At 46.8% G+C, this 24,184-nt stretch overlaps 1 protein-coding gene and 1 long non-coding RNA gene across 2 annotated transcripts in view; one reads left to right on the top strand and one right to left on the bottom strand.

The window, feature by feature from the left end:
- LOC144281545 (uncharacterized) overlaps positions 1–24,184 on the bottom strand; it is a 55,003-nt gene that overhangs the window by 28,006 nt on the left and 2,813 nt on the right. The window lies entirely within an intron of this gene.
- On the top strand, positions 319–18,002 carry SHISAL2A (shisa like 2A). Its single transcript, XM_077844893.1, has 3 exons — positions 319–515; positions 5,953–6,092; positions 17,722–18,002. The coding sequence occupies exons 1-3, from the start codon at positions 334–336 to the stop codon at positions 17,973–17,975; spliced, it is 576 nt and encodes a 191-aa protein (XP_077701019.1). The 5' UTR covers positions 319–333; the 3' UTR covers positions 17,976–18,002.

Genomic DNA, 24,184 nt, shown 5'->3' with positions numbered 1-24,184 from the left:
CCAAGGGCGGGCTCCCACGGGCGGGCTCCCACGGCCGGGCTCCCACGGCCGGGCTCCCACGGGCGGGCTCCCACGGCCGGGCTCCCACGGCCGGGCTCCCACGGCCGGGCTCCCACGGGCGGGCTCCCACGCCAACTCGCTGGGCTCGCGCAGCAGCGTCCAGCCGCCCCGGCCCCGCCCCCGCCGCGCCCGCGCACCTGGCCGCCTCTCGGGGTCCTGGGGGCGCCGGGTCCCCAACGCCCGCGTCCCTGCGTCGCTGCCTCCCTGCGCGCGGCGCCCGGGTCCCGGGACGGCCCCGAGCGGCGGCCCGAGGCGGCGGCGGGCGCGGGCGCGATGAGCGGCGCCTGCACGAGCTACGTGAGCGCCGCGCGGGAGCTGGTGCGCGGCTTCCGCTGCCCGCGGCCGGGGGGCGAGGCGGCCGCCGTCTTCTGCTGCGGCTTCCGCGACCACAAGTACTGCTGCGACGACCCGCACAGCTTCTTCCCCTACGAGCACAGCTACGTGTGGCGGCTCAGGTACCGGCCGCGGCACCCCACCCCCGCCCTCTGCTCCCACTTGCGCAGGAGACCCAAACTCTACCCCCCGCCCCGAGCGCTCACCGGGGCCCCGTCCTGACCTCATCCCTGACCCCCCACCCCGCGCCCCTCCCCCGCTCGGACTCCCCACGCCGTCGGGCCCTACACCCAGACCTCAGCCCCAGGTCGCCCCCGCCCGATGCCACCTCCCGGCCTGGCCAAGACTCAACGCTTCCTTCCTCCTCCTGCGCAGTCATTCTTCCAGCTACCCCTTACGGAGCACTGAGCTGGGGATGGGGGGGGTGGGGGGGTGCACTGGGGATGGACTCCACTCCCGAGCTAAAGCAGAAGACCAAGGGATCAGAGCCCCTGCAGGTTCATCAGTGGCGTAATGCCGCAGCAGAAGCCAGCTCACCATAGATTAAAAGAAGTGTAATTTGGGTGAATCCCCACTCAGAGGATCTCAGTTTCCCCGCCTGTTCAGGGAAGGGGCTGGATAGACCAGCGCTGACATTCTTGGGACCTAAGTGCAGTGCTGAGAGGGCAATGGGTCTCCATCTCTCTCCACCTCTCTCCATCTCCAAAGGCTTCACCCAGAAAATAGGACCTGAGCCTGAGCCCACTCTGGGAAATAGGCATCAGGAAAAATGGAGCGGGCCATCTCAGGGGACAGCGATTTTCCTGTTCCTGGAGGTATGCGACCAGGGGCTGCATATCCTCTGGTAGGAAAGGACAGTCTGCCTCAGAGACCTCTCTTTGCAACTATCAGATGAAGAGTATGATAAACAATTGCCCTGATTTCTGACTAGGACCAAATGAGATAGATGAAATCAACTTGACATGTGCCATGGACAATTACAGATAATTGCTTTTCCTAGCCTGTTCAATCTGTAATTCTAGAACTATTTTCAGGTGGCCAGATGTTCCAATCCTGCACATTTGGCTGCTCTCTGTAACCTGAGGAATTACGTTATTCTCTATTCAACTATAAAGTCATTCATTCCTTATAGCCTTTGCTTTGTTCGAGGTGCTATGCTAGGCAACAGGGACACAACGATTAATTAATTATTGCCTGCCCCTGAGGAGCTCATCATCCATTCAGAGAGATATGATATGTACCTAGAGTATGACAATGGAGTATTTGCTGAAGCCCCACTGTGTGCTTAGCCCCGAGCTGAGTGCTGAAATATGGTTGCCTTGACCTCCCTTTGAGGTACAGAGATAGTGTGGACCTTTGGGATTGATTAGAACTAGTCAGTCCAAACCTTGGCTCTGTCACTTAATTGCTATGTGAATTCAGGCAAATTCTCTCCAAGGCTCTTTTTTCATCTTCAAAATGCCGATAGTACTACCTGTCTCATGGGATTGTTGTGAGGATTAGGTGAAATAATGCATGTGAAAGTAACTAGTACATACTGTAGATGCTCAATTGGATGGACTTTCTTTCCCAGTGTCACAGTGGGAAAGTGAAGCTTGAAGTCTGGAAGTGAATCATCCAAGATCTTCTAGCAATGTCTGGGTAGACGGAGATTTAAAGAGCATCACCTAGGACAAACCCAGAGTTAGGTGTATTTGCACCTTCACAACCCTGGCATGTCTTCTGCCCATTTTACATATGAGAACTTGAAAGCAGTTAAGTTACTACTTGGGAATGCCCTGGTGAGAGCAAGTGGCAGAGCTGGGGTGAAACCTCAGGCCTGTCTGGCTCCAAGTCTGGGTTTGTCCTGTGTCACAGCTGTCTAAATCTAGCCCAGCTCTACTCAGATCATTTGAAAAGACACTCATTGACCCTCTACTATCTTCTGGGTCCTGTGCTAGCCCTTGGAGACAACCCCCCCCCCTCAGCACCTAGCCAAGACCCCATCCCTCTTCTAACACCTCCTTCCTAGCACACCCCTGTGGTCCCTCCTGTTGCCTTGGGCCCTCGTGATATGTGGAATGCTTTAGTGGCTCAGACGATGAGGTTGGATGGGGTGACCTCTGAGGTCACATCACATGTTATTGTGCTCCCATTCTGTGACCTCAAGGGCAGTTGAAAGGTTTAGCCTGCAGGGCTGACTCTTTCTAGGCTTGGACAAAACATGGTTTATAAACATCACAGACAGTTGCAAAATGGAGGAGGGGAACTGAGGGTCCCCAGGACATGTAGGTAATCGATGTACTCTAAACCCTTAACCCCCCTGGAGTGCTCCCCAGAGCCCCCCATTGCAGGGTGGCGAGCTTGTTTTGCTCTTGACTCCATTTGGCCTTTTTCATGAAAGTTGGCCCTTAAAAGCATAAAAATCTCCAGGTGAACAACTGTTTCCTTGGATAGCACTCAAGGAGAATTACTGTCTTTAAAAGTGTGTCTCAGGAAGTGAAGACTCCCTGTGGAGAAGCAGCTGGTGCATCACATGTCTGGTCCACTTTCCAAACACCCTCTATTAGTAGCTCTGTGTTTTAGCAGGACGTGAGCCAAAGGCAGCAGCCTTGCCGCAGGGCAGACCTGGTTGTCAGGCACGTATATACACCACCTCATTTAATCTTTAGGGACACCTGGTGAGATAGGAACCTTTCCAAATGAGGAAAATGAAAGTCAAGAGATGAAGGATTTTTCAGTTTACATATGACAGAACTGAGATTTGAACTTAGAACTGCCTGAAATCCGAGAAGGCTAGGAGCTCTTTAATTTCCCACCCGGGGCAGGAAACTCCAACTTCGTTGAAAAGTGTACTCATCCAGGTGTTCTTTACAAACCTGTGCAATAATAGAGAACTTGCCACCTCTCGAGGCAGTACATTCACCTGGAGACAACTCTAATTATTTGAAGTCCATCTTCTGCCAAGCACAGATGTTTCCCCTTGGAGCTTCCTCTGTCCCCAGCTCTGTCCTTGGGGCCTGGTTCCTCTGCCCCCAGACTGTCAGAGACAGCGCCTGCTCCCTGACCCACTGCAATCTGGGATATCTCTCCACAGCTCTCTCAGCCATTCCTCAAAGGACCCTATTTTAGAGGACCCTTTCCACCCAGGTTGCCACAGATGTCCCATGTAAAGTGAGTGGTCCCAACCGGAGCACACGTCTTCCAGATAATAGCCTTATAAATAGTGAACATATCTCAAAAAAGGAAATATGTTTAAAGTACTTAGGAGAACTAAAAGGTACGGCATGGTCAATATGGAAAATGTGGAAAGGACAGGGAAATCACGGGAGATCCAGTGTCTTAGCTTGGATTCCCCAAAAGACTCAGAAACAAGGATTTGAGAGCCAGTAGTTTTTATGGAAAGCCATCCTACAAAACATTGGTAGAGGGCGGCAAAGTGAGGCAGGGAAGGGCAAGCACAAAGGATAGTGTCAGTGCTGAGGGTCCCTGGAGCTTAAACCTGCTGAACCCTACCCGCCACTATAGAAATTACACCTGAGTCATCCCACCTGAGGGCCAGAAAACCGGGTATGCACATGCCAATTTCTGTCGGTCATTAGTTGCATGTTGACGGGAGAAGCGGGGCGTTAATTTTCCTGCGCTTCTGACCTGCTCGATGTACAAATGGAGACTGTGCCGGGCCGATGGGAGCCCTCAGGCAAAGGGATGCAGATGCTGGCATTTGAAACTGGCCAGAATGTTGTACAATGACAGGACCCGACAGGCCACTGACAGGACGTCCACAGCCTGCGCTACAACCAGACAGCCTGTTAGCGTTGTGGTGTGCTTCTATCCCAGCTTACACACGTATAATCATGTATATATTTATGTTTATTTAATTTAGGATTATGCTGTGTATTTAGTACTGTGTCCTACTCTTTTCACTTAACATTGTCTCATCAGAACTTATCCTTGATCTTAAATATTATTTGAAAACACGTTTTGAATGGCTCTATACTACTCCATTGTAGGGGTGTTCAGTAATCTATTTAGCCTTGGGAAGACAGATTCTCCAAAGCTCTGAGGTGTTTCTGCTTAGTGGTACATAGGCATCAGCTAGCTGGGAGCGGAATCTAGCAGAAGTGCCAAGGGCAGGAGTCTGGGGCTGGGGTCAGGGGGAGGAGTGGGCAGAAAAGCCGGTGAAGGAGTCCTGGGCAGGAGGGGCACACGAAGCCTGCTGCCTGCCTCTCCACTACTGTTGGAAGAACATCTCACAGTGTCTGACGCATAGTAGGTACTCAGCAAAATTTCTACATGCTTACTTTGTGCCAGGGCTTCTGTAAGGAGAGGACAAAGCTGATCATACACGGCCTGAGTCTGCCTTCAAGGAACACCTAAGGATTGTGTTGAACACCTACTGTATGTCAAGAATATTACATGTATTAATCATCCTCACTACCACCTGTGAAGTATTGTGTTTTGATCATTTTTCACTTTTCAGACAAAGAAACTGAGGCTCAAAAGGTCTAATAACTTCATCAAGATCTCAGAGTGAATTGTTACATACCTGGGTCCTAACCCAGGTAGGTTTGGTTCCAAAGCCCTTTGTTCTTTCCTACCACACTGGGCTGCCTGACCCAGTGAGAAGCGCCAGAAGCCCTGAGTGAAGTGTCCTGGATGGATTAGTCTGGCATGTGTGGGGGTGGGGAGAGAAAGATGGCCAAGGAAAGCATTACTGAGGAGGGGACATTTGAGATGCACCTTTAAGGACAGGTAAAACTCTAACGTGGGGAGATGATGGGAAGGAATCATGTGAAACAGGAAAGATAGTGGCTCCCAAATGAGCCAGGAGATAGTCATCTGGAGACCAGGTGGCCAGGGCCTGACGTGGGGCAGAGGTGACGAGGTTGGAGGGTTGAGGCAACAGCAGTGAGGAGGTCCTCTAACCATGGAGTCCACACTAGTGTGATGACCCACTGGAAGCTGGATCAGAAACTACCTTGAGGCTGCACGGTCAGCTGGTTTCTAGTCAAGGCCTAATACTGTGCGTCTTGGTTTTTAAGAAACAGCATTATGGGATCCCTGGGTGGCGCAGCGGGTTAGCACCTGCCTTTGGGCCAGGGCGCGATCCTGGAGACCCGGGATCGAATCCCACATCGGGCTCCCGGTGCATGGAGCCTGCTTCTCCCTCTGCCTGTGTTTCTGCCTCTCTCTCTCTATCATTAATTAATTAATTAATTAATTAATTAATTAATTAAAAAAAAGAAACAGCATTGTGAGGAGGGCTCTTTAAGACCGTGTCCAGCCTCCTGGGGTGGAAGCAGGTCAAAGATTGTAGGGAGGGTAGGAGAAGAAAGGGAACACATACCGAGTGCCAACTACATGGTGGCATTGAAGCATGTTGTGTCACGTGTGCAGTGAGTACTTGGCAGTTAGCTAATGCCCTTTCTCATGCTCCGCACAAATAGCCTAAGGCAAGTAGAGACAACAAAAGTTGAAGCCAGCTGATCCCAATAACACCTACAACACTTCACATCTCACGGGCTGCCTCCTAAGTCCCTTCCCGACACTCCGCTCCCCGTGGTCTTCTCTCCGCAGCATTGGCGCCCTTGTGGGCCTGTCCATAGCAGCAGTGGTTCTCCTGGCCTTCATTGTCACCGCCTGTGTGCTGTGCTACCTGTTCATCAACTCAAAGCCCCACACGAAGCTGGACCCAGGCTTAAGCTTACAGCCTGCAGGTAAGAAACAGACCTCACAATTCCTTTATTAAACAGTCTAGCGGGATCCCTGGGTGGCGCAGCGGTTTGGCGCCTGCCTTTGGCCCAGGGCGCGATCCTGGAGACCCGGGATCGAATCCCACATCGGGCTCCCGGTGCATGGAGCCTGCTTCTCCCTCTGCCTGTGTCTGTGCCTCTCTCTCTCTCTCTGTGACTATCATAAATAAATAAAAAAATTAAAAAAATAAAATAAAATAAACAGTCTAGCACCGGGGCACCTGGGTGGCTGAGCTGGTTGGGCGTCTGCCTTTGGCTCAGGACCCTGGGATCGAGCCCCACATCGGGCTTTCTGCTCAGCAGAGAGCCTGCTTCTCTCACATCCTCTGCCTGCTGCTCTGCCTACTTGTGTTCTGTCTCTTTTTGTCAAATAAATAAATAAATAAAATCCTTAAAAAAAAAAACCAACAGACTAGCACCTTTACAGAGAGGAGATATATATATATTTTTAAAGATTTTATTTGTTCATTCATGAGAGACACAGAGAGAGAGGCAGAGACACAGGCAGAGGGAGAAGCAGGCTCCATGCAGGGAGCCCGTGGGACTCGATCCTGGGTCTCCAGGATCACGCCCTTGGCTGAAGGCGGCGCTAAACCGCTGAGCCACTGGGGCTGTCCATAGGGGAGATATTTAGATGATATTTGGAACATTTGCCTCATGAGAGTTCCTAGAATATTCTGAAGCAGCAGCACATTTTTTTAGAAAGTTCACAATCTGAACATTTTCATCCTGAAGTCTTCATGTGCCCAGTGTTTATCAAAATCATTTGATATAGTCAGCATTCTATTTGTCACACAAACATTAATCCATCTTGTGGATTTTCTAAGATGGTGTTTTAAAACTCTAGCTTGAAGGAATGAAAACTGATTTTAATATTAAACCAAACAAAATTTAAAAAAATAGATAAACCAAACAAAATAGAATCAACTAGAAAAATTTGCTGCTCCCCAAACTCAGTTTCTTCAGAAATTAAAGTTATTTTTTGATAATCTGAATTGTACTACCCCTTCCTTCATTATTAGCTTAGGCCTTCTAGAGCCTCAAAGCCCTCCCACCCCCGCCCCGCCCAACAAAAGTGTTGATTTTTCATAAGTCTTTATTGCACGCATTTTTACAACTTCTGCAAGGTACTGTGAAAGATACAAGTGCCTATTGGCAAGTGGTCTTTCTGTATAGTTTGGTAGACAACACTCAAAATGAGTATTATTATCTCCGTTTTACAGATGAGAAAATCAAGGCTAAAACAGATTAGATGACTTATGCAAAGTGTTGCAGCTAATAACTGGTAAGGCTAAAGTTCAGCCCATGTTTCTCTACCTTAAATTGTGCTCTTCTGTCCACTACACGGGGTCTGTGCAGATATATAATTAAGTACAAAATTGTTTAATACCAAATGTAAGGAGAATTTCAAAAAGGTGTGTAGATTTGAATGAGCACTGAATTAGCGAAGGACTTGGTTGGGTTAAAAAGAGAAAAAGTATTCCAGGGTAGGGTAAATAATGGGTAAAAGTGTGTGGGTAGTTCTGAGTAAGACCTATGCAATGACTGGGTCATTCACCCTGGAGCACCATGTAAATAAGGGCAGGCAGGAATTTAAGCAGAAGAAGGAAGGGTGGCAACTATCAGGGTAGTAGAAAAATGTGTAGTAAGTAGCTGAATTTCAGAGAAAGAGAGGGCTTTTTAGTTGTAAAAGATTAGTTTTTCAACTTGACATCAACTTGTGCAACAAATAACAGTATAAGAACCCTTCCCAGATCCTGGTGACAATAAATAATCCTGTTTCTGAGCATTGAAAAGTAGGGGGGATGGCTTCTGAGGGCAGAAGGGTTCTTCTGGTTCCCCTCGTAGTCAGGAACCTGGGAGGCAGTGGCAGGGGAACGGGAAGAAAGCCTGAGCATAGATCCAGACCACCCAAGGGAGACCAGACAGCCCAGGCTTCAACTTTGATAGAGAGAAATCATAGAAGTTAGTGGAAGGCATAAAAGGACCTGTCTCATGAGACAGCATGTACGTGGATAGAAGACTGTATCATAGGCATATCAGTTCTTCCCAAATTTATCTGTACATAAAATTCTCAACAAAAGGGCGGCCCGGGTGGCACAGCGGTTTAGCACCGACTTCAGCCCAGGGTGTGACCCCGGAGACCCGGGATCAAGTCCCACGTCAGGCTCCCCGAATGGAGCCTGCTTCTCCCTCTGCCTGTGTCTCTGTCTCTCTCATGAATAAATAAATAAAATCTTTTAAAAAAAATTCCCAACAAAATATTTCATGGGATTTGTCAAATTAGTTCTAAAATTAATCTAGAAGAGGGGTGACTGGGTGGCTCAGTCTGTTAAGCATGTGCCTTTGGCTTAAGTCATGATCCCAGGGGTTCTGGGATCGAGCCCTACATGGGACTCCCTGCTCAGCAGGAGCCTGCTTCTCCCTCTCCCTCTACCTGCTGCTCCCCCTGCTTATGCTTTCTCTCTCTCTGTCAAATGAATAAATAAAATCTTCAAAAAAATTAATCTAGAAGAGTAAAAGTACAAAATAATTTTGGAGAAGAAAGAAGAGAGGGGGCCTAGGTGACTCAGTTAAGTGTCTGCCTTCAGCTCAGGTCATGATTCCAGGGTTCTGGGATCGAGCCCCACATCAGGCTCTCTGCTCAGTGGGAAGCCTGCTTCTCCCTTTCCCTCTCCCTCTGTGCTGTGTGTGTGTCTCTCTCTCAAACAAATAAATAAATAAATATTTTTAAAAAAGAAAGAAGAGGAGGGACTTGCCCTATCAGATAACAGACATTTTAAAAAGATATAATAATTGCTTGCTATTGGCACAGCAACTGACAGATAGAATTGGGCAATGCAGTAGTCCTCAACAGGGTACACATTTGCCCCCCATGGACATTTGGCAATGTCTGGAGACATTTTTGGTTGTCACAAAGAGCAAGATGTCCCTTGGTGGAGGCCAGGGATGCTGTTAAACATCTTAGAAAACAGAGGACAACACTCCACAACAAAGAATTTTTCAACCCAGAGCATAAATAGTGCCAATGTTGAAAAACGCTAGAATAAAATATAGAGAGTCTAGAAACAGATTAATTAAAATATAGAAATTTGAGTAAAACAGGGAATCCCTGGGTGGTGCAGCGGTTTGGCGCCTGCCTTTGCCCCAGGGCACGATCCTGGAGACCCAGGATCAAATCCCACGTCGGGCTCCCGGTGCATGGAGCCTGCTTCTCCCTCTGCCTGTCTCTGCCTCTCTCTCTCTCTCTCTGTATGACTATCATAAAAAAAAAAAAAAAAAAAAGAAAAAGAAAAAGAAATTTGAGTAAAACATTTATTTTTTTAAATAAAGGGGGAAATTGGCAAATCTGCCTTCATCAAGTCCAAATAGACATGAAATAAAAATCAGACGGGCCTCCTGGATGGCTCAGTTGGTTAAGTGTCCAACTCTTGATTTCAGTTCAGGTCATGATCTCAGGGTTGTGAGACGGAGCTTGAGTGGGCCTTGGCTCTCAGCAGGGAGCCTGCTTCAGATTCTCTCTGTCCCTCTGGCCACCCCCCCCCATTCTCTCTCCCTCTCAAAAAAAAAAAAAAAAAAAGACAAAAGACATCATACATAATAGTGGTGGACTACAAAGATAACATAAAGATAAATACACACAGACATCCTCATCAATCACAGAGTTGGTATTTGTGAATTTGTTTACTTGCTAAAATTGATCTGTAACCTCAGAATCAATACTAGCAGTGTTTTTGAGGTCATCTGTGGATGTGGACGTGCGCAGAACAGCACATACTTTGAGTTGCCCCCTCACACATATTCCCAGCTGAGGTTAAACAGGTCTACACTTGACCTTCTTTTTTATTTTTTTTTTAATTTTTTTTTATAATAGTCACACACACAGAGAGAGAGAGAGAGAGAGAGGCAGAGACACAGGTGGAGGGAGAAGCAGGCTCCATGCACCGGGAGCCTAACATGGGATTAGATCCCGGGTCTCCAGGATCGCGCCCTGGGCCAAAGGCAGGCGCTAAACTGCTGCGCCACCCAGGGATCCCTACACTTGACCTTCTTGTTTTCAACTCTCATACTGTAAATAAGTGTCTATTTAGAGCCATGTTTTTTGCGTTTCTGTGATTTTTATTAACTTCACTGTTTCAAGTGGCCTCTAAATGTAGTGCTTTAGTATTCTCTACTGTTCCTAAGCCTAGGAAGGCTGTGATATGCCCTGTGGAGACAATACATGTATTAGATGAACTTTGTTCAGGCACAAGTTAGAGTAGTACTGTTGGTCATGAGTTTCACTGTTAATGAGACAATTTTATATATATATATATATATATATATATATATATATATATATATATATTTAGGATTTATTTATTTATTCATGAGAGACACAGAGAGAGGCAGAGACACAAGCAGAGGGGAGAAGCAGGCTCCCTGCAGGGAGCCTGATCCCAACTCTGGGATCACAACCTGAGCCAAAGGCAGATGCTCAATCACTGAGCCACCCAGGTGTCCTGCCAATAATATACGTTAAATAATGTGTCTTTAAATGAAACACACAAAAAGCAAATTTCTATATTGTTTGCTTGACAAAACTGTTGTGACCAGAGGCTCACAGGAACTGAGCCTTGTATTTTCCCTAGGAGCAATTATTCAGTATTTGTTAATTCAGTGTTTGTGGTGACTTTATAGAATATAACTACTGTGAATAATGAAATCAACTATATAGAGAGATGAGGTTGATATCCAAAATATATAGGCACATCTTTAAACAAACCAGAAAAATGTCATTTACAAAAAAAGACATACAGATGCTCAATACACATGAAAAGATGCTGCTCAGCCTTACTAGTAATCAAAAGAGCGTGGGGCACCCGCATGCCTTAGTCAGTTAAGTGCCAACTCTTGATTTTGGCTCAGGTCATGAGATTGAGCTCAGAGTTGGGTGTAGAGCCTGCTTAAGATTCTCTCTCTCCTTCTCCCTGGGTCACTGCCCCAAGGAAGGAAGGAAGGAAAAGAAAGAAAGAGGGAGGGAGGGAGAAGAATGCACTTTAAGAATGATGTAGGTTTTTAATCTTTTTAAAGATGTATTTATTTATGGGGTGGGGAGAGAGAGAGAGAGCGTGCACACACCAGTGTGGGGGAGGGGCACAGGGAGAGGGAGAGCATTCTTTTCTTTCTTCTTTTTCTTTTTTTTTAAGGATTTTACTTATTTATTCATGAGACAGAGAGAGAGAGGCAGAGACACAGGCAGAGGGAGAAGCAGACTCCCTGAGGGGAGCCTGTTGTGAGACACGATCCTGAACCTGGGATCACGCTCTGAGCTGAAGGCAGACGCTCAATCACTGAGTCACCCAGGCGTCCGGTGGGAGAACTTCCTATCAGACTCCTTGATGAGCCTGAGGCCCACTTGGCAGGCTGGCTCGAATTCATAACCCTGAGATCATGACCTAAGCAGAAATCAAGGGTTGGACACTTAACGGACTGAGCCACCCAGACACCCCAATTATGTAACTTTTTAAACAAGTACATTGACTGGCTCAATCAGAGCAGCATGCAACTCTTGATCTTGGGGTCGTGAGTTCAAGCACCACATTGGGGGTAGAGGTTACTAAAAAAAAATTAATAAACATTAAAAAATTATATTGGCAAAAATCCAAAAATGGATCATATTAATAGTGAGAAGTTTCAGTGTGAGGAATTGATACTGTTATATGCTACTGGTAAGAGTATAAATAGGTACAACCACTTTGTGGACCAATTTGGCAATATCTATTTAAACTAAAAGTATAGGGCAGCCCCGGTGGCAAAAATTTTAAAATTTAAATTAAAAAAAAAAATTAAAAAAAAAAGAAGCAAAAAGCAAGAACACAAGCTGTCTCAAACCGTAAACCGTAGAGATTGAATAATCCAGCTGGTGGCTGAGCAGTGAAAAGTAGGAGGGTGGTTTTCATTCACTGAGGCTAAGGGATGAACTATATTTCCTGTGAGTCAGAAAGGCTTAGGGGGATAATATAGGGAGAGATGAGAAGAGCAGGACATGAGCACCCCACAGACTTGGCCTGGTGACACAGAAGCAGTAGGACTTTGGAGGTAGAAAGATACATGTATTTAAAATCCAGTTCCATGATTTATAAGTTGTAAACCCTTGGGCAAGTCATCTAACCTCCCTGACACCTGGATTTTACATCTGTAAAACGGGTGACAATGATATCTATCATACTGGGAAAGGTGGGAAAATTAGATGAGATGGTGCATGTGCAGTTTCGGTATCCAGCACATCGTGGGGACTTCCCTCTCACAGCGCAGGGGTAGCGGAGGAAAGAGGGTGGAGGTGGAGTTGGCTCGGTCACTCACTCACTAGGTGACTTTGGGGCCTAGTCAATAAAATCCTCATCTGTAAAATGCGTAGTAAGAAGATCTATATTCTGCCCAGTTATTGTGAAGAGCAAATGAGATGGTCTATTTAGAACTAGTTCATTCCTTTTAACTGTGATATAATATTTCATTATTCCTCTACTGATGGACATTGAGTTTGTTTCTAATATGACAAGCTATCATAGATCTATCCTTACAAGTCATCTCCTAGTGCAACTATTTCTCTAAGGTAGATAATTAGAAGTGGAATTAGGGAGCATAGGTATATATTTTTAGTTTATTTTTTTAAGATTTTATTTCTTTATTAATGAGAGATACAGAGAGAGAGAGAGGCAGAGACACAGGCAGAGGGAGAAGCAGGCTCCATGCAGGAAGCCCGATGTGGGACTTGATCCCGGGTCTCCAGGATCACACCCCGGGCTGCAGGCGGCGCTAAACCGCTGTGCCACCCAGGGATCCCTGCTTCTTATTTTTAAGATGGAAAATACATTTCCTGACCTTTTACTATATGATAGCTTTCAGCTCTCTCTGCCTTTTGCCTAAACTCAGCTCTTCCTACCTCCCCTTCTTCATTAAGCACTGTTTTCTCCTTCCTCTGAACTCAAAGCATCTACTCAGGAGCCTCTTGTTCCTCCTGCATCTGAGACGGTTTACAGGCCCACTGTCTTACATTCATCAAGATTCATCAAGAGCTTTACCTTTACAAAGACATTTCATTTCTGTCTCCCTCTCTAGTAGGATATGGGGAGAGATCATTAACCCCATTTTACAGCAGAGGAAACCAAGGGTTAGCCAAGGAAAGTGAATTAGCCAAGCCAGTGAGCTTGTGTTGTTCAGAGTAACCCCAATCTCCCAGATTCTATAGCCTATGATCATTGCACTGTGTCTTGGGGCTGTGGTATCTGACTATGGGGACAAGGGCAGTGTGGGAATACCTCAACAAGAGCAGAGTGGAAATGGACCAGAGTTTCTGAAAATATGTTTCTTCTGCTGCCCAGGCATTCTGACTGTCTCATCACTCCCACCACAACCCTATCCCCCAAACTCAGGATGTAGCAAAGACCATAACTTTCTTACTCTGGTACTTTGTGAGGAACTAGCTTGATCAGAAGGGTGCCTGAGTTCCTGCTGTTGTGCTAGGTGCTATGCTTTAAACACCTTATCCCATTTAATCTGCTCAACTACTCTGTCAAGTTCTCAACCCTATTTTGCAGATGAAGTGAATGAAGTATGTGTAGAGGTGATATTCCAACCTCAGCAGATTTAATAAGAGACTCCCCAGAAATGGGGAAAATGATAGACAAGAGTTCAGCTCTCCCTCTAAAAGGTGTTGGGAGATCACTAATCAGCCATTGCCATCATCCATCAGCTTGGTGTTTTCATAAAGTTAAACACACACTTACTATATGTATGGTTTCCTATGGCTGCCGTAACAAATTTCCACAAACCTGGTGGGCTTAACATAACAGAAACGTATTATCTCACATTTCTGGGGGTCAGAAACCAAAATCAGTTTCACTGGGTTGAAATCAAAGGCTCCAGGGGAGAATCTGTTCCTTGCTTTGTCCAGTTTTTGGTGACTACCAGCATTCCTTTGCTTGTAGCTATATCACTCCAATCTCTACATGTGTCTTCACATCACTCTGTGTGTCTGCCTTTCTCTTATAAAGGAAGTTGTGATGGCATTTAGGGCCCACCTAGATAATTCAGGATAAAGTCCTCATCTCAAAACCCTTAATTTAATCACATCTGCAAAATTTTACCATACAAGGTGACACTCACAGGTTCCAGAGATTAAGACCTGCTATCTGGGGCTACCATTCAGCCCACTATACCATACAAATTAGCAATTATATTCCTAGGTTTTTATCATAGAGAAATGAAAATGTATGTCTGCATAAACCTATACGTGAATGTTCATAGCAGCTTTATTTGTAACCAACAAAAACTGGAAACAACCCCAAAGTCCTTCAATGAACAGATGGTACAACCATACAATGGAATATATGTATCAATAGGAATGCACTATTGGTACACATAACACCTTAACTGGATTTCAAGGGTATTATGTAGAGTGAAAAAAAAACAATATTAAAAGCTTGTATACTATATAGTTCCATTTATGTAACTCTCCTGGTATGACAAAATTATAGTAATGGAGAACAGGTTAGTGGGTACCAGGAGTTAGGTTTAGGAGGAAGGTCTGATTATAAAGAGGAAGCATGAGGATGTTTCTTTGTGATGATGGAACAGTTCTTTATCTTGACTGTGACAATGATTATATAAATCCATATTTGTGATGGAGCGACTCAGTTAAGTGTCTGCCTTTGGCTCAGGTCATGATGTCAGGGTCCCGGGATCAAACCCCGTGTCAGGCTCCCTGTCCGGCAAGGAGTCTCCTTCTCCTTCTGCCCCTACCCCTGCTTGTGTTTTTTCTCTCTCTCTCTCTCCCTCTCTCTCTCAAATAAAAAAAAAATCTATATATGTGATAAACTTTGATAGTACCATACACCAGAAAAAGAGTACATACAATAACTGGTAGAAATTGAATAGGATTTGTAGTTTAGTTAATCATGTTGTATCAATGTCAGTCTCCTAGCTTTGAAGTTATTCTATGATTATTTAAGATGTTATCAATGGGGAAAGGTAGGTGAAGGGTAAGTGTACTATTTTTGTAACTTATTATGAGTCTTCAATTATTTAAAAATAGAAAGTTCAAAACACACTAAAAAAAAGCTAACTTATTGGCTCTGTAGGTGAGAAGTCTAAAAGTAAGGTGGGCTTTCTGCATGGTTTGAATAGAAGTTCACTATGTTGTCAGGCTTGTGGCTCCATCCTCTAAGAGTCTCTCAGCTCTACTTTTTTGAGTTGGCTTACTCCACAGGCAGATTTTTTTTTTTTTTTTTTTTTTTTAATGGTAGAAAGCTGGCTACCAGCAGTCCCTGGGACCACTGGCTTTTTGGTTCCTTCTAGCCAGGAGAAGAAAGAAGGAACTATTTCTTCCTTCAAAGGTGGGGGTGCTGGTGCTGAGCTCTACTCTGATTGGACCATTCAGGTCACCTGTCCACCCCTAAACCATTCACTGTCCCCAGGGAAATGTTTATGGACCTATTGCCAATCCATGTGGCAACGGAATGGTATTATCTGATTGGATCAGATCACCCAGGCCCCATTCCTAGAGCTGGGATGGAGCCAATACCACCCAAATATAATTGCTGTCACTGAATGGGAAGAGGTGGAATGGATGTTAGGTAGCCAGTGCCAATATCAAATACAACTTCCTCCTTGAAATTCACACTTCCCCTGGATTCAGAGGCATCATTCTTCCTGGGTACCCCTCATTAATGGTTGTTAAAACAAAGGACTTTTCTAGACAGAGAAGATATAAAATGTCATTCCAGGCAGAAGATATAGGATAAGCAAAGAATCAGAGATGTAGAGGAATAGAGCTATTTAGGGCACAGTGAAAGCCTTGGTGTCACAAACATAAATTTCTCTTTTTTTTTTTTAATTTTTTTTTTTTTTTTTTTTAATGATAGTCACAGAGAGAGAGAGAGAGGGGCAGAGACACAGGCAGAGGGAGAAGCAGGCTCCATGCACCGGGAGCCCGATGTGGGATTCGATCCCGGGTCTCCAGGATCGCGCCCTGGGCCAAAGGCAGGCGCCAAACCGCTGCGCCACCCAGGGATCCCACAAACATAAATTTCTTAAGGGAAGAGTGATAGTAATGAAGCTAAAGAGAAGGGTTAGGGCCAGTATGTGAAGAGCCTCGAATGCCACCTCAAGGATGACAGGTAATGGGAAGACACTGAAGGCTCTGGAGAAAGAACAGTACATGGGACTCACCTGACTTTAGAAAGCTCTCCCTTGCTACAAACTGGAGAGTAGACTGAAGGAGACCCAACTAGAGGCTGTTCCAGTGGTCTGGGAGGAAGAAGATGAAAACCTGACTGAGGGTGGAGGCCTTGAAGATGTAGAGAAATGAGTGAATATGGAAGACAGTGATTGATGGAATCAGTGGGACTTGGTGACTCACATTTCTAGCTTGAACACTTGATATGCTATTTTTTTTTCTTTAAAGATTTTATTTCAAAGTAATCTCTACACCTGGGATGCCTGGGTGGCTCGGCAGTGGAGCATCTGCCTTTGGTCAAGGGCATGATCCTGGAGTCCCGGGATTGAGTCCCACGTCGGGCTCCCTGCATGGAACCTGCTTTTCCCTCTGCCTGTGTCTCTGCCTCTCCCTGTGTGTCTCTCATGAATAAATAAATAAAATATTTTAAAAATAAATAAAATAACCTCTACATCCAACATGGGGCTTGAACCCACAACCCTAAGATCAAGAGTCTCATGCTCCACCAACTGAGCCAGCCAAGTGCCCCTGAAAGCTTGATAACACATTTTATCCAAAAAGGCAGGAATACTCAATTGTTTCAAATGCTCCTGATAAGTCAAGGGAGGTAAGGATTTGTGAGTGACTGTAGGATTTAGTGACAAAACATTTTGAGGTATGTTGGGAGCAGAAACAGAGTAAATTGAGGCAGAATAAGTCATGAACAGGAAATGGGGAATGCTAAGGCCAAATGAGCCTCCTTTCAAGCTCATATACAAGAGGAGGAGAGGCTAAAGCAGTAGCTGAAGAGCGTCATGGGATCTATTCTTAAGAGAATAATGTATGTTTTAAAATTTTTCCAACACTTCTCTGCATGCTAGCTGTGTAGTCAGCCTGTATCCTCATCTATAAAATGATGTGTGTTTTTTTTTATGATAGTCACACAGAGAGAGAGAGAAAGAGAGAGAGAGAGAGGCAGAGACACAGGCAGAGGGAGAAGCAGGCTCCGTGCACCGGGAGCCTGACGTGGGACTCGATCCCGGGTCTCCACACCCTGGGCCAAAGGCAGGCGCTAAACCACTGCGCCACCCAGGGATCCCTATAAAATGAGTTTTTAATAGTACTTACCTCATGGGTTTATGGTCAAGGTCAAGTCTTCATTTTTTCCCTAACAATTGCTTATTGTCTGTCTCCCCCACTTGACTTTAAGTTCATTAGAAACACTGACAGCTCCTGGTGAATGATGTAGTATGTTGTTAATAAATACTTGTTAAACGAATGAAGTGTTTAAGGCTCTGAGCGCAGTTCTGCCCAAGGTAAGCATGCAGAAAAGCTAGCCAGGGTGTGTGGGACTGTAGGGGAGGAAGAGATTGCCTTCAACTTGCTGTTTTCCAGACTCCAGGGAGGAGGGGCCTCCAGGCTGCCAAGGTGGCAGTGCCGGCAATTGGATGGAGGTGCCAGGAACGAGCACTCTTGAGCAGAATCACCCCTTCCTGAGCCCACGGCTGGACGGCACCGAGGAGCAGCCTGTGCACCCCAGACGCCTGCTCCAGCACTGCTTCATGGCCAGAGTGACTGCCAGTGACATCCCAGGAAGCCCTGAGGAGGCCCCTGTCCCAAACCTAGACCCATGTGGACCAGCCCCATAAACATCCAATAAATGTCTCTACACCCTCTTTTTCTGGAGCCTCTTTTCCATAAAAGGTAGGGGAAGGGATGATCAGAGGGACTTTGGAGACTGGTGGGATATGAGGGCGTTTCTCAGCAGGCCCCCCTATGCCCTGCTTTGGGACCCAGGGAGATTGCTCTGTCCGGTCTACTGTGAGCCAAAGAGAGTTGAGACAGGAGTCCCAGGGAAATGGTTGGTGACAACTCCATGCAATCCAGTGGGGGAGCCCGGGGCCTCTGGAGGCTCAGAGGAGCCCCTCACCTACCTTAGGGAGCCCGAGAACTCTGACATGGTCTTCCCATCACAGAGCAGGTGTACTTTACATCCCCCAGGAAGCTGGCTGGGACCCAAAGGCCGGTGACTCCTGCTTCTCCTACAGCTCTGCCAAAGGCACAGAAGGAGAGGGGCTGTAGAGTACACAGGGCCCAGCCGTGTTTAGGATCACTCCATTGCTGAGGTGGAGGAAGAAGTGAATAAACAAGGGGGTGAGGGACTGTATGGTTAACAGCCCGAACACAGGCTGCCCAGTGTAGACTCAGCCACTTCCTGACCCCACTGTGTGGCCGTGATAAAGATCCTTAGTCTCCCTGAGCCCCAGTTCCCTGCTGGGCAATGGTGAGTGTTCAGTGAGATGATGGAGATGGTCTCCCTTCATAAGCATGAAAGTGCTACAAAGACTTTTTTAAAACTCTAGACAGGGCATCCTGGGTGGCTCAGCGACTCAGTGGCTCAGCGCCGCCTTCAGCCCAGGGAGTGATCCAGCAGACCCGGGATCGAGTCCCACATCGGGCTCCCTGCGTGGAGCCTGCTTCTCCCTCTGCCTGTGTCTATGCCTCTGTGTTTCTCTCATGAATAGATTAATAAAATCTTTATTTTTTTTAATTAAAAAAATTATTTATGATAGTCACACAGGGAGAGAGAGAGAGAGAGGCAGAGACACAGGCAGAGGGAGAAGCAGGTTCCATGTACCGGGAGCCTGACGTGGGATTCGATCCCAGGTCTCCAGGATCGCGCCCTGGGCCAAAGGCAGGCACCAAACCGCTGCGCCACCCAGGGATCCCAATTAATAAAGTCTTTTAAAAAAACAAAACAAAACAAAACTACAGCTAGATGTTTTTCAGTATAACATAGTGAGGAGGGACAGGGACTCTGGAACCAAATGCCTGGTTCCAATCCTGACTAAGTGATATCTGTGCTTCGGTTCTCTCATCTATGCAAGCAGGTATATTAGTAGCACCTTCCTTGTAGAGTTTGGGGGGGATTAAATTACTTAGTCCAGCCAAGTACCTAGAACAGTGTTGGCATGTGGAAAGCACTATGTACTAGCCATCATCATCATCATCATCAACATCATCATCATCATCATCTTTATTGTTAAGGAATCTTAGGGCAGGATAGCTGACTCCTGGCTCTTCTCTCATCTTAACTTTGGCAATGGCTTTAGGCTTTGCCTTGGGAGTGCAAGGCAAGGATTGAGGAGACTCTGTGGCCATCAAAAGCAGCTCTCAGCATTTCTGACCATGATACGACCTGCTGCTGGATTTGGCAACAGTGAAATGGCCACTCTTAGATATTTGTGCAAGGTGCTTGAGCCAGCCAAGGGCACATGGTGGCATGGCAAGGCAGGAGTGGCCTAGAAGTGGCCTAGGCTGGAAGTCGAGAGACCTTGGTTCTGGTCCTCATTTGTTGTCCTCTGTGTGTGTGTGTGCACATGTGTGTGCATATGTATACATGTTTGTGTATGCACATGTGCATATGTGTCTGTGTGTCTTTTATTTTCAGCACTCTGAACCCAGCACCTTTGTCTACTTACTGTACATCCAGTGGCATCTATTCTGTGCCAGGACTCTCATGGGTTCCCAGAAAAAAGGCGGAATTGGCCACAGCTGCTGCCCTCAAGGAGATCGCATGGAGGGAGGGCAAGGAGAGTACACGCAAGGGCAGTAGGCCCCATGGTGGCCCCTCGTGCACTTTGAACAAGGGAAAAGTGATGTCTGAGCTGAATCATCAAACATGACTCAAAGTTTCCAGGTGAGACAAGGTCAGAAGACATTATGTTCAGAGTACAACCTGTTTCAAAACAGAGAGAGCCTAGCACAGTTCAGGGACAGCAAGTTGTCTGCTGGAGAGAGTGTGGGCTCCGTGTACGTGTGGGGCAGAACTGGGTGACAGGACGTGGAGTCATTGATGTTCTGTATGACCTTTCCCGGGACAGATCCTGTCTCTCTTCTTAGTATCCCCATCAGTACATTTCAATTTTCCTCTGAACTTTCTGTGCTGAGCGGTCTCAGGGAAGAATCCAGTACTGCCTGTGCTTTAGGCTGCTCATGTCTGATGGGAGACATAATCTATAAATTCTAAAAACTTGGGATCCCTGGGTGGCTCAGCGGTTGGGCATCTGCCTTCGGCTTGGGGCGTGATCCTGGGGTCCTGGGATCGAGTCCTGCGTCGGGCTCCCCGCATGGAGCCTGCTTCTGCCTCTGCCTGTGTCTCTGCCTCTGTGTGTGTGTGTGTGTGTCTGTTGTGAATAAATAAAATCTTAAACAAAAATGCTTGATTGGTCATCAGTGGCCTAAAGCAGTGTTCTCAAACTTCAGACTAAACATCAGAATCAGATGGAGGGCTTGTTAAAATGCAGATTCTGGGCCCATCTCTTTCCCACCTCTTGCTACCTCAGAGTGTCTGAATCTGTGGGTCTGGAGTAGTCCCCACAATTTTAACCTGCATCCAGGTGATGCTGATGCTGCTGGTCTGGGCTCACCTTTTTGAGCATGATTGGCCAGGAAGAACAAAGAGGACTGGGCTGGAGAGATGAAGAGGCACCTCACACTGAGCAGCTTCCCTGAAGGCGGAGTAGAACTTGCCAGCAGGAGCCCCGGGTGGATGGGGCAGGGATAGGTGGAAAAGGATCGCTGACCTGTCACCTCAGGCCCCCCAAAAGCTCTTCCCATCCCCTCAAGTTTCAGGTTCTCCCATTTGCATTCAATCAACCCTGGGAGCTGGCTCTCTCCCCTGGGGTTGGCTTGTCTGAGTCTGGGCTCAGAAGACAACTGCTCACCCGGTGCAGTGGGAACAGTGGGAGCAGTGGGAGCCGCCTCCCGGGGCGGTGGGGGGGGGGGGGCTGACGCAGAAACAGCCTGTGCTCACCCTGCCCTCAAGCGCACATCCACCAGCAATTATCTCTCGGAAATTGCTTTCCGGTTATGTTCACAACATGTGCGCCTGCCTGGCTGAGAGCAAACACTCAGAAGGCACAGGGTGGGAGGGGACTCGCGGGGGGCGGGGGGGGGGTGCCCAGATGAAGGGACGTCCAAGTCTGAATCTTCAGCCAAGAATTGGGGAACTGCTGAATCTTAGATCTTGAAAATACTAGAACCTTGCACTCACCCTTGTCACACTCCTGCCAGTCGGTTTTCCAGCCTCTCCAACATTCTCATTTATTTATTCCTTCAACATTGACTGCCAGTGATTCTCTGCCAGGATCCACATCTGGCATCTACAGGAGATGCCTTCCGGGAAACTTCTGGGAGGAAGTGATGTCCTAGTCTTGAGGAACCCACTGACAGGTGAAAAGGGGTTCGTGATGGAAGATGCAGAACAGCAGTTAAGGCACAGGGACTAGCATACATGAAGGCCTGAGCCCGGAGAGAGCAGATGGTGATTCAAGGGACAATAAGCAGTTCAGTTTGAGCGGATGGACACTAGAGTCACGGTGGGGTGGTAAAGATGAAGCTGGAGGGATATGTGAGCCAAGTCCTGAAGGCTTCGCCATATTAAGGGTCTCACACTTTATCCTGAGGGCAACGGAAGTGACTGGAAAGGGTTTAGCATGGGAAGGGACTCAGAACCTTATGCAGTAGCTTGCTTTCATGTTCTTCATGACACTCGAGTAAAATACGTTCCCCAGGAGCTCTGCTCTGGGGGGTCTATTCAACACCTGCTCCTTAGGTTCTTGAAACCTCAGAAGTGTGCAGGGCAGTGATGGCTCATCTGTCCACAAGAAATAGCTCAGGCCCTGGATTCTTATTAGGAGGAGGAGGCCATTCCACTGTCATTTAAGACTCTGCTCTTCTTGGCCTGGGCCCGGTTAGCTCAGGGGCCAGAGCCTGGTACAACCAAGGCCCAGGCCCTAGACCAGACCTAGAAGGGTGCTATGACTTGCTCTGTCCCAGAGACCTGGGAAGCTCCCATGTGCACAGCACTGACAAGGGTATGAATGGTTCCTTGCATGCCTTCTCCATACCTCACAGGGTCAAAGCCACCCGGAGTGGATGGTCCCCTCAGGGAGTGTTGACTGGGGACATCCTATGGGCCCAGCACTGTGACAAGCCCTTTAGGGGAGAAGATGCAGCTCTGTCCTTGGGGACTTACCACTAGGGATGAAAAGTAGGTTTGACCCATAAACCCCCTAGGGGAGCAGTCAGAGAATTCAAAACCAAGTGCCAAGCTGTCGGCACTCTAAGCCATTAGAGTTGCAGAGAGTTTAACAGAAGAAAAGAAATAGCCTCGGAAGCCTTTATGGAAGAAGTCAGGGTTGAATTTGACCTTGATGGATCATGGCAGTATTTGAAGAGTTTCAATGAGGTAGAGAAAGTGTTCTATAATGTCAACTTTATATTTAAAGAGAATACTACTGGGGCACCCGGGTGGCTCAATGGTTGAGCGTCTGCCTTTGGCTCAGGTCGTGATCCCAGGGTCCCACATCGGGCTCCCCACAAGGAGCCTGCTTCTCTCTCTGCCTGTGTCTCTGTCTCTCTGTGTGTCTCTCATGAATACATAAATAAAATCTTTACAAAATAAATAAATAAAGAGATACTACTTGTGGCTCCGAGGCCTTTGGACAAAGAGATCATTCACCAGCCCTACTCCAGCCATAGTCATTCAACAAACATACACTTAATATCCTTTGTGTGCCAAACCTTGTTCTGAGCATGAGGAACAAAGTAATGAGTCAGTCAAAATTCCTATCCTTGGGAGCTCTCAGGTTGTTGGGGAAAACCAGTTATTTAAAGGGACAGTTACAGTACAGTGCAGAGAGTGCTTTGTTCATTTGTTGATTGGAAGATGGTTATGCTAACCTTACGCGTGGTGTTACATTGGTGCAATGTAACTTTGCCACCCCTCAGCCAAGTGATGGGATGTATTTTCCCATCCTTTGTTTCTACCCTAACTTTGTGATTTGCTTTGAAAAATAGCAAGTGGCAGAAGTGATGTTGTGCCACGTTTGAGCCTAGACTTCAGGAGACTTTGCAGCTTCCTCTCTCACCTTCTTGAATGCAATGTCACTATGGTCTGAAGGAGCTCATGCAGGAGAGCCCTAAGCCTGGGCTAGCCCGCTGGAAGCCGGGACTATGTCGAAACACCATGAGCTCTCCATGGAGGCCCTCTAAACCAACCAGCTGCCAGCTGAACCACTAGAGGAGTGGAACTACATGTGTAACCCTGCATGAGATCAACAGAAGAATCACTAGCTAAACCCAAAGTGCCAATCCACAGAATCATGAGCAAATAAATGGTTATTGTTTTAAGCCAAATATTTTGGGGTAGTTTGTTACATAGCAAAAGATTACTGACACTTTGTAAGTGACACGCTCATTTTTATGTGAGTTCTTTTCACTTATTTTGTTACACTTGTGAACAGATGTACGTGTCTTCTCCATTTGTCTATGAGCTCCTCCTTAGAGGAAGGAAACTGTGCTAAATATCTTGTTTGCCACTCCAGATACACTCTCTTTCCTTCTTCACCTTGCTCTGTACCTTGAGAGGGTTACACAGGGGCTTCCTTGCCTTCTAGAATCTGGTAGGGTCTGGCCAACTGGAGTCCCAGCAGAGTACATATTCTCCTAGTTTCCTCCCTGAAGGTTCACCACCAGGTACATCTTTGGACCAAGGGATATGATTCCCGTCAGGTTTTACAATGGCTTTCTTTATCCAGATTCTAGTAAGTCCTCCGTCCCTTGCCCCTTTAGGCCTATGGGTACTAATTAGTGCTCTAACATGACTTGCCCTGGAGGATTTCCTTACTCCTTGTCCCTATATTAAATAATCCCTTTATTAAACTCTTCTCAAATTACCCAGTTTGAGAATGTCATCTATTTCTTTCTGACATCCTGAATGATAGTGTCTCATTCCTTATTCTACCCTCAGCTGCAACCTAGCTTACAGTATATGCTCAATAGCTGTCATTTG

The sequence above is a fragment of the Canis aureus genome, chromosome 13 (assembly GCF_053574225.1).
Source record: "Canis aureus isolate CA01 chromosome 13, VMU_Caureus_v.1.0, whole genome shotgun sequence".
Taxonomy (NCBI): domain Eukaryota; kingdom Metazoa; phylum Chordata; class Mammalia; order Carnivora; family Canidae; genus Canis; species Canis aureus.
The sequence above is the reverse complement of the archived record's forward strand: the minus strand, read 5'-3'. Positions and strand labels throughout refer to the sequence as shown.

Bases quoted from the DNA above. Each gene is read 5' to 3' on its own strand.
- SHISAL2A (XM_077844893.1), top strand. From the start codon at position 334: ATGAGCGGCGCCTGCACGAGCTACGTGAGCGCCGCGCGGGAGCTGGTG. The intron at 516-5,952 runs GTACCGGCCGCG...TTCTCTCCGCAG, and splicing joins AGCTACGTGTGGCGGCTCAG to CATTGGCGCCCTTGTGGGCC. The intron at 6,093-17,721 runs GTAAGAAACAGA...GCTGTTTTCCAG, and splicing joins CTTAAGCTTACAGCCTGCAG to ACTCCAGGGAGGAGGGGCCT.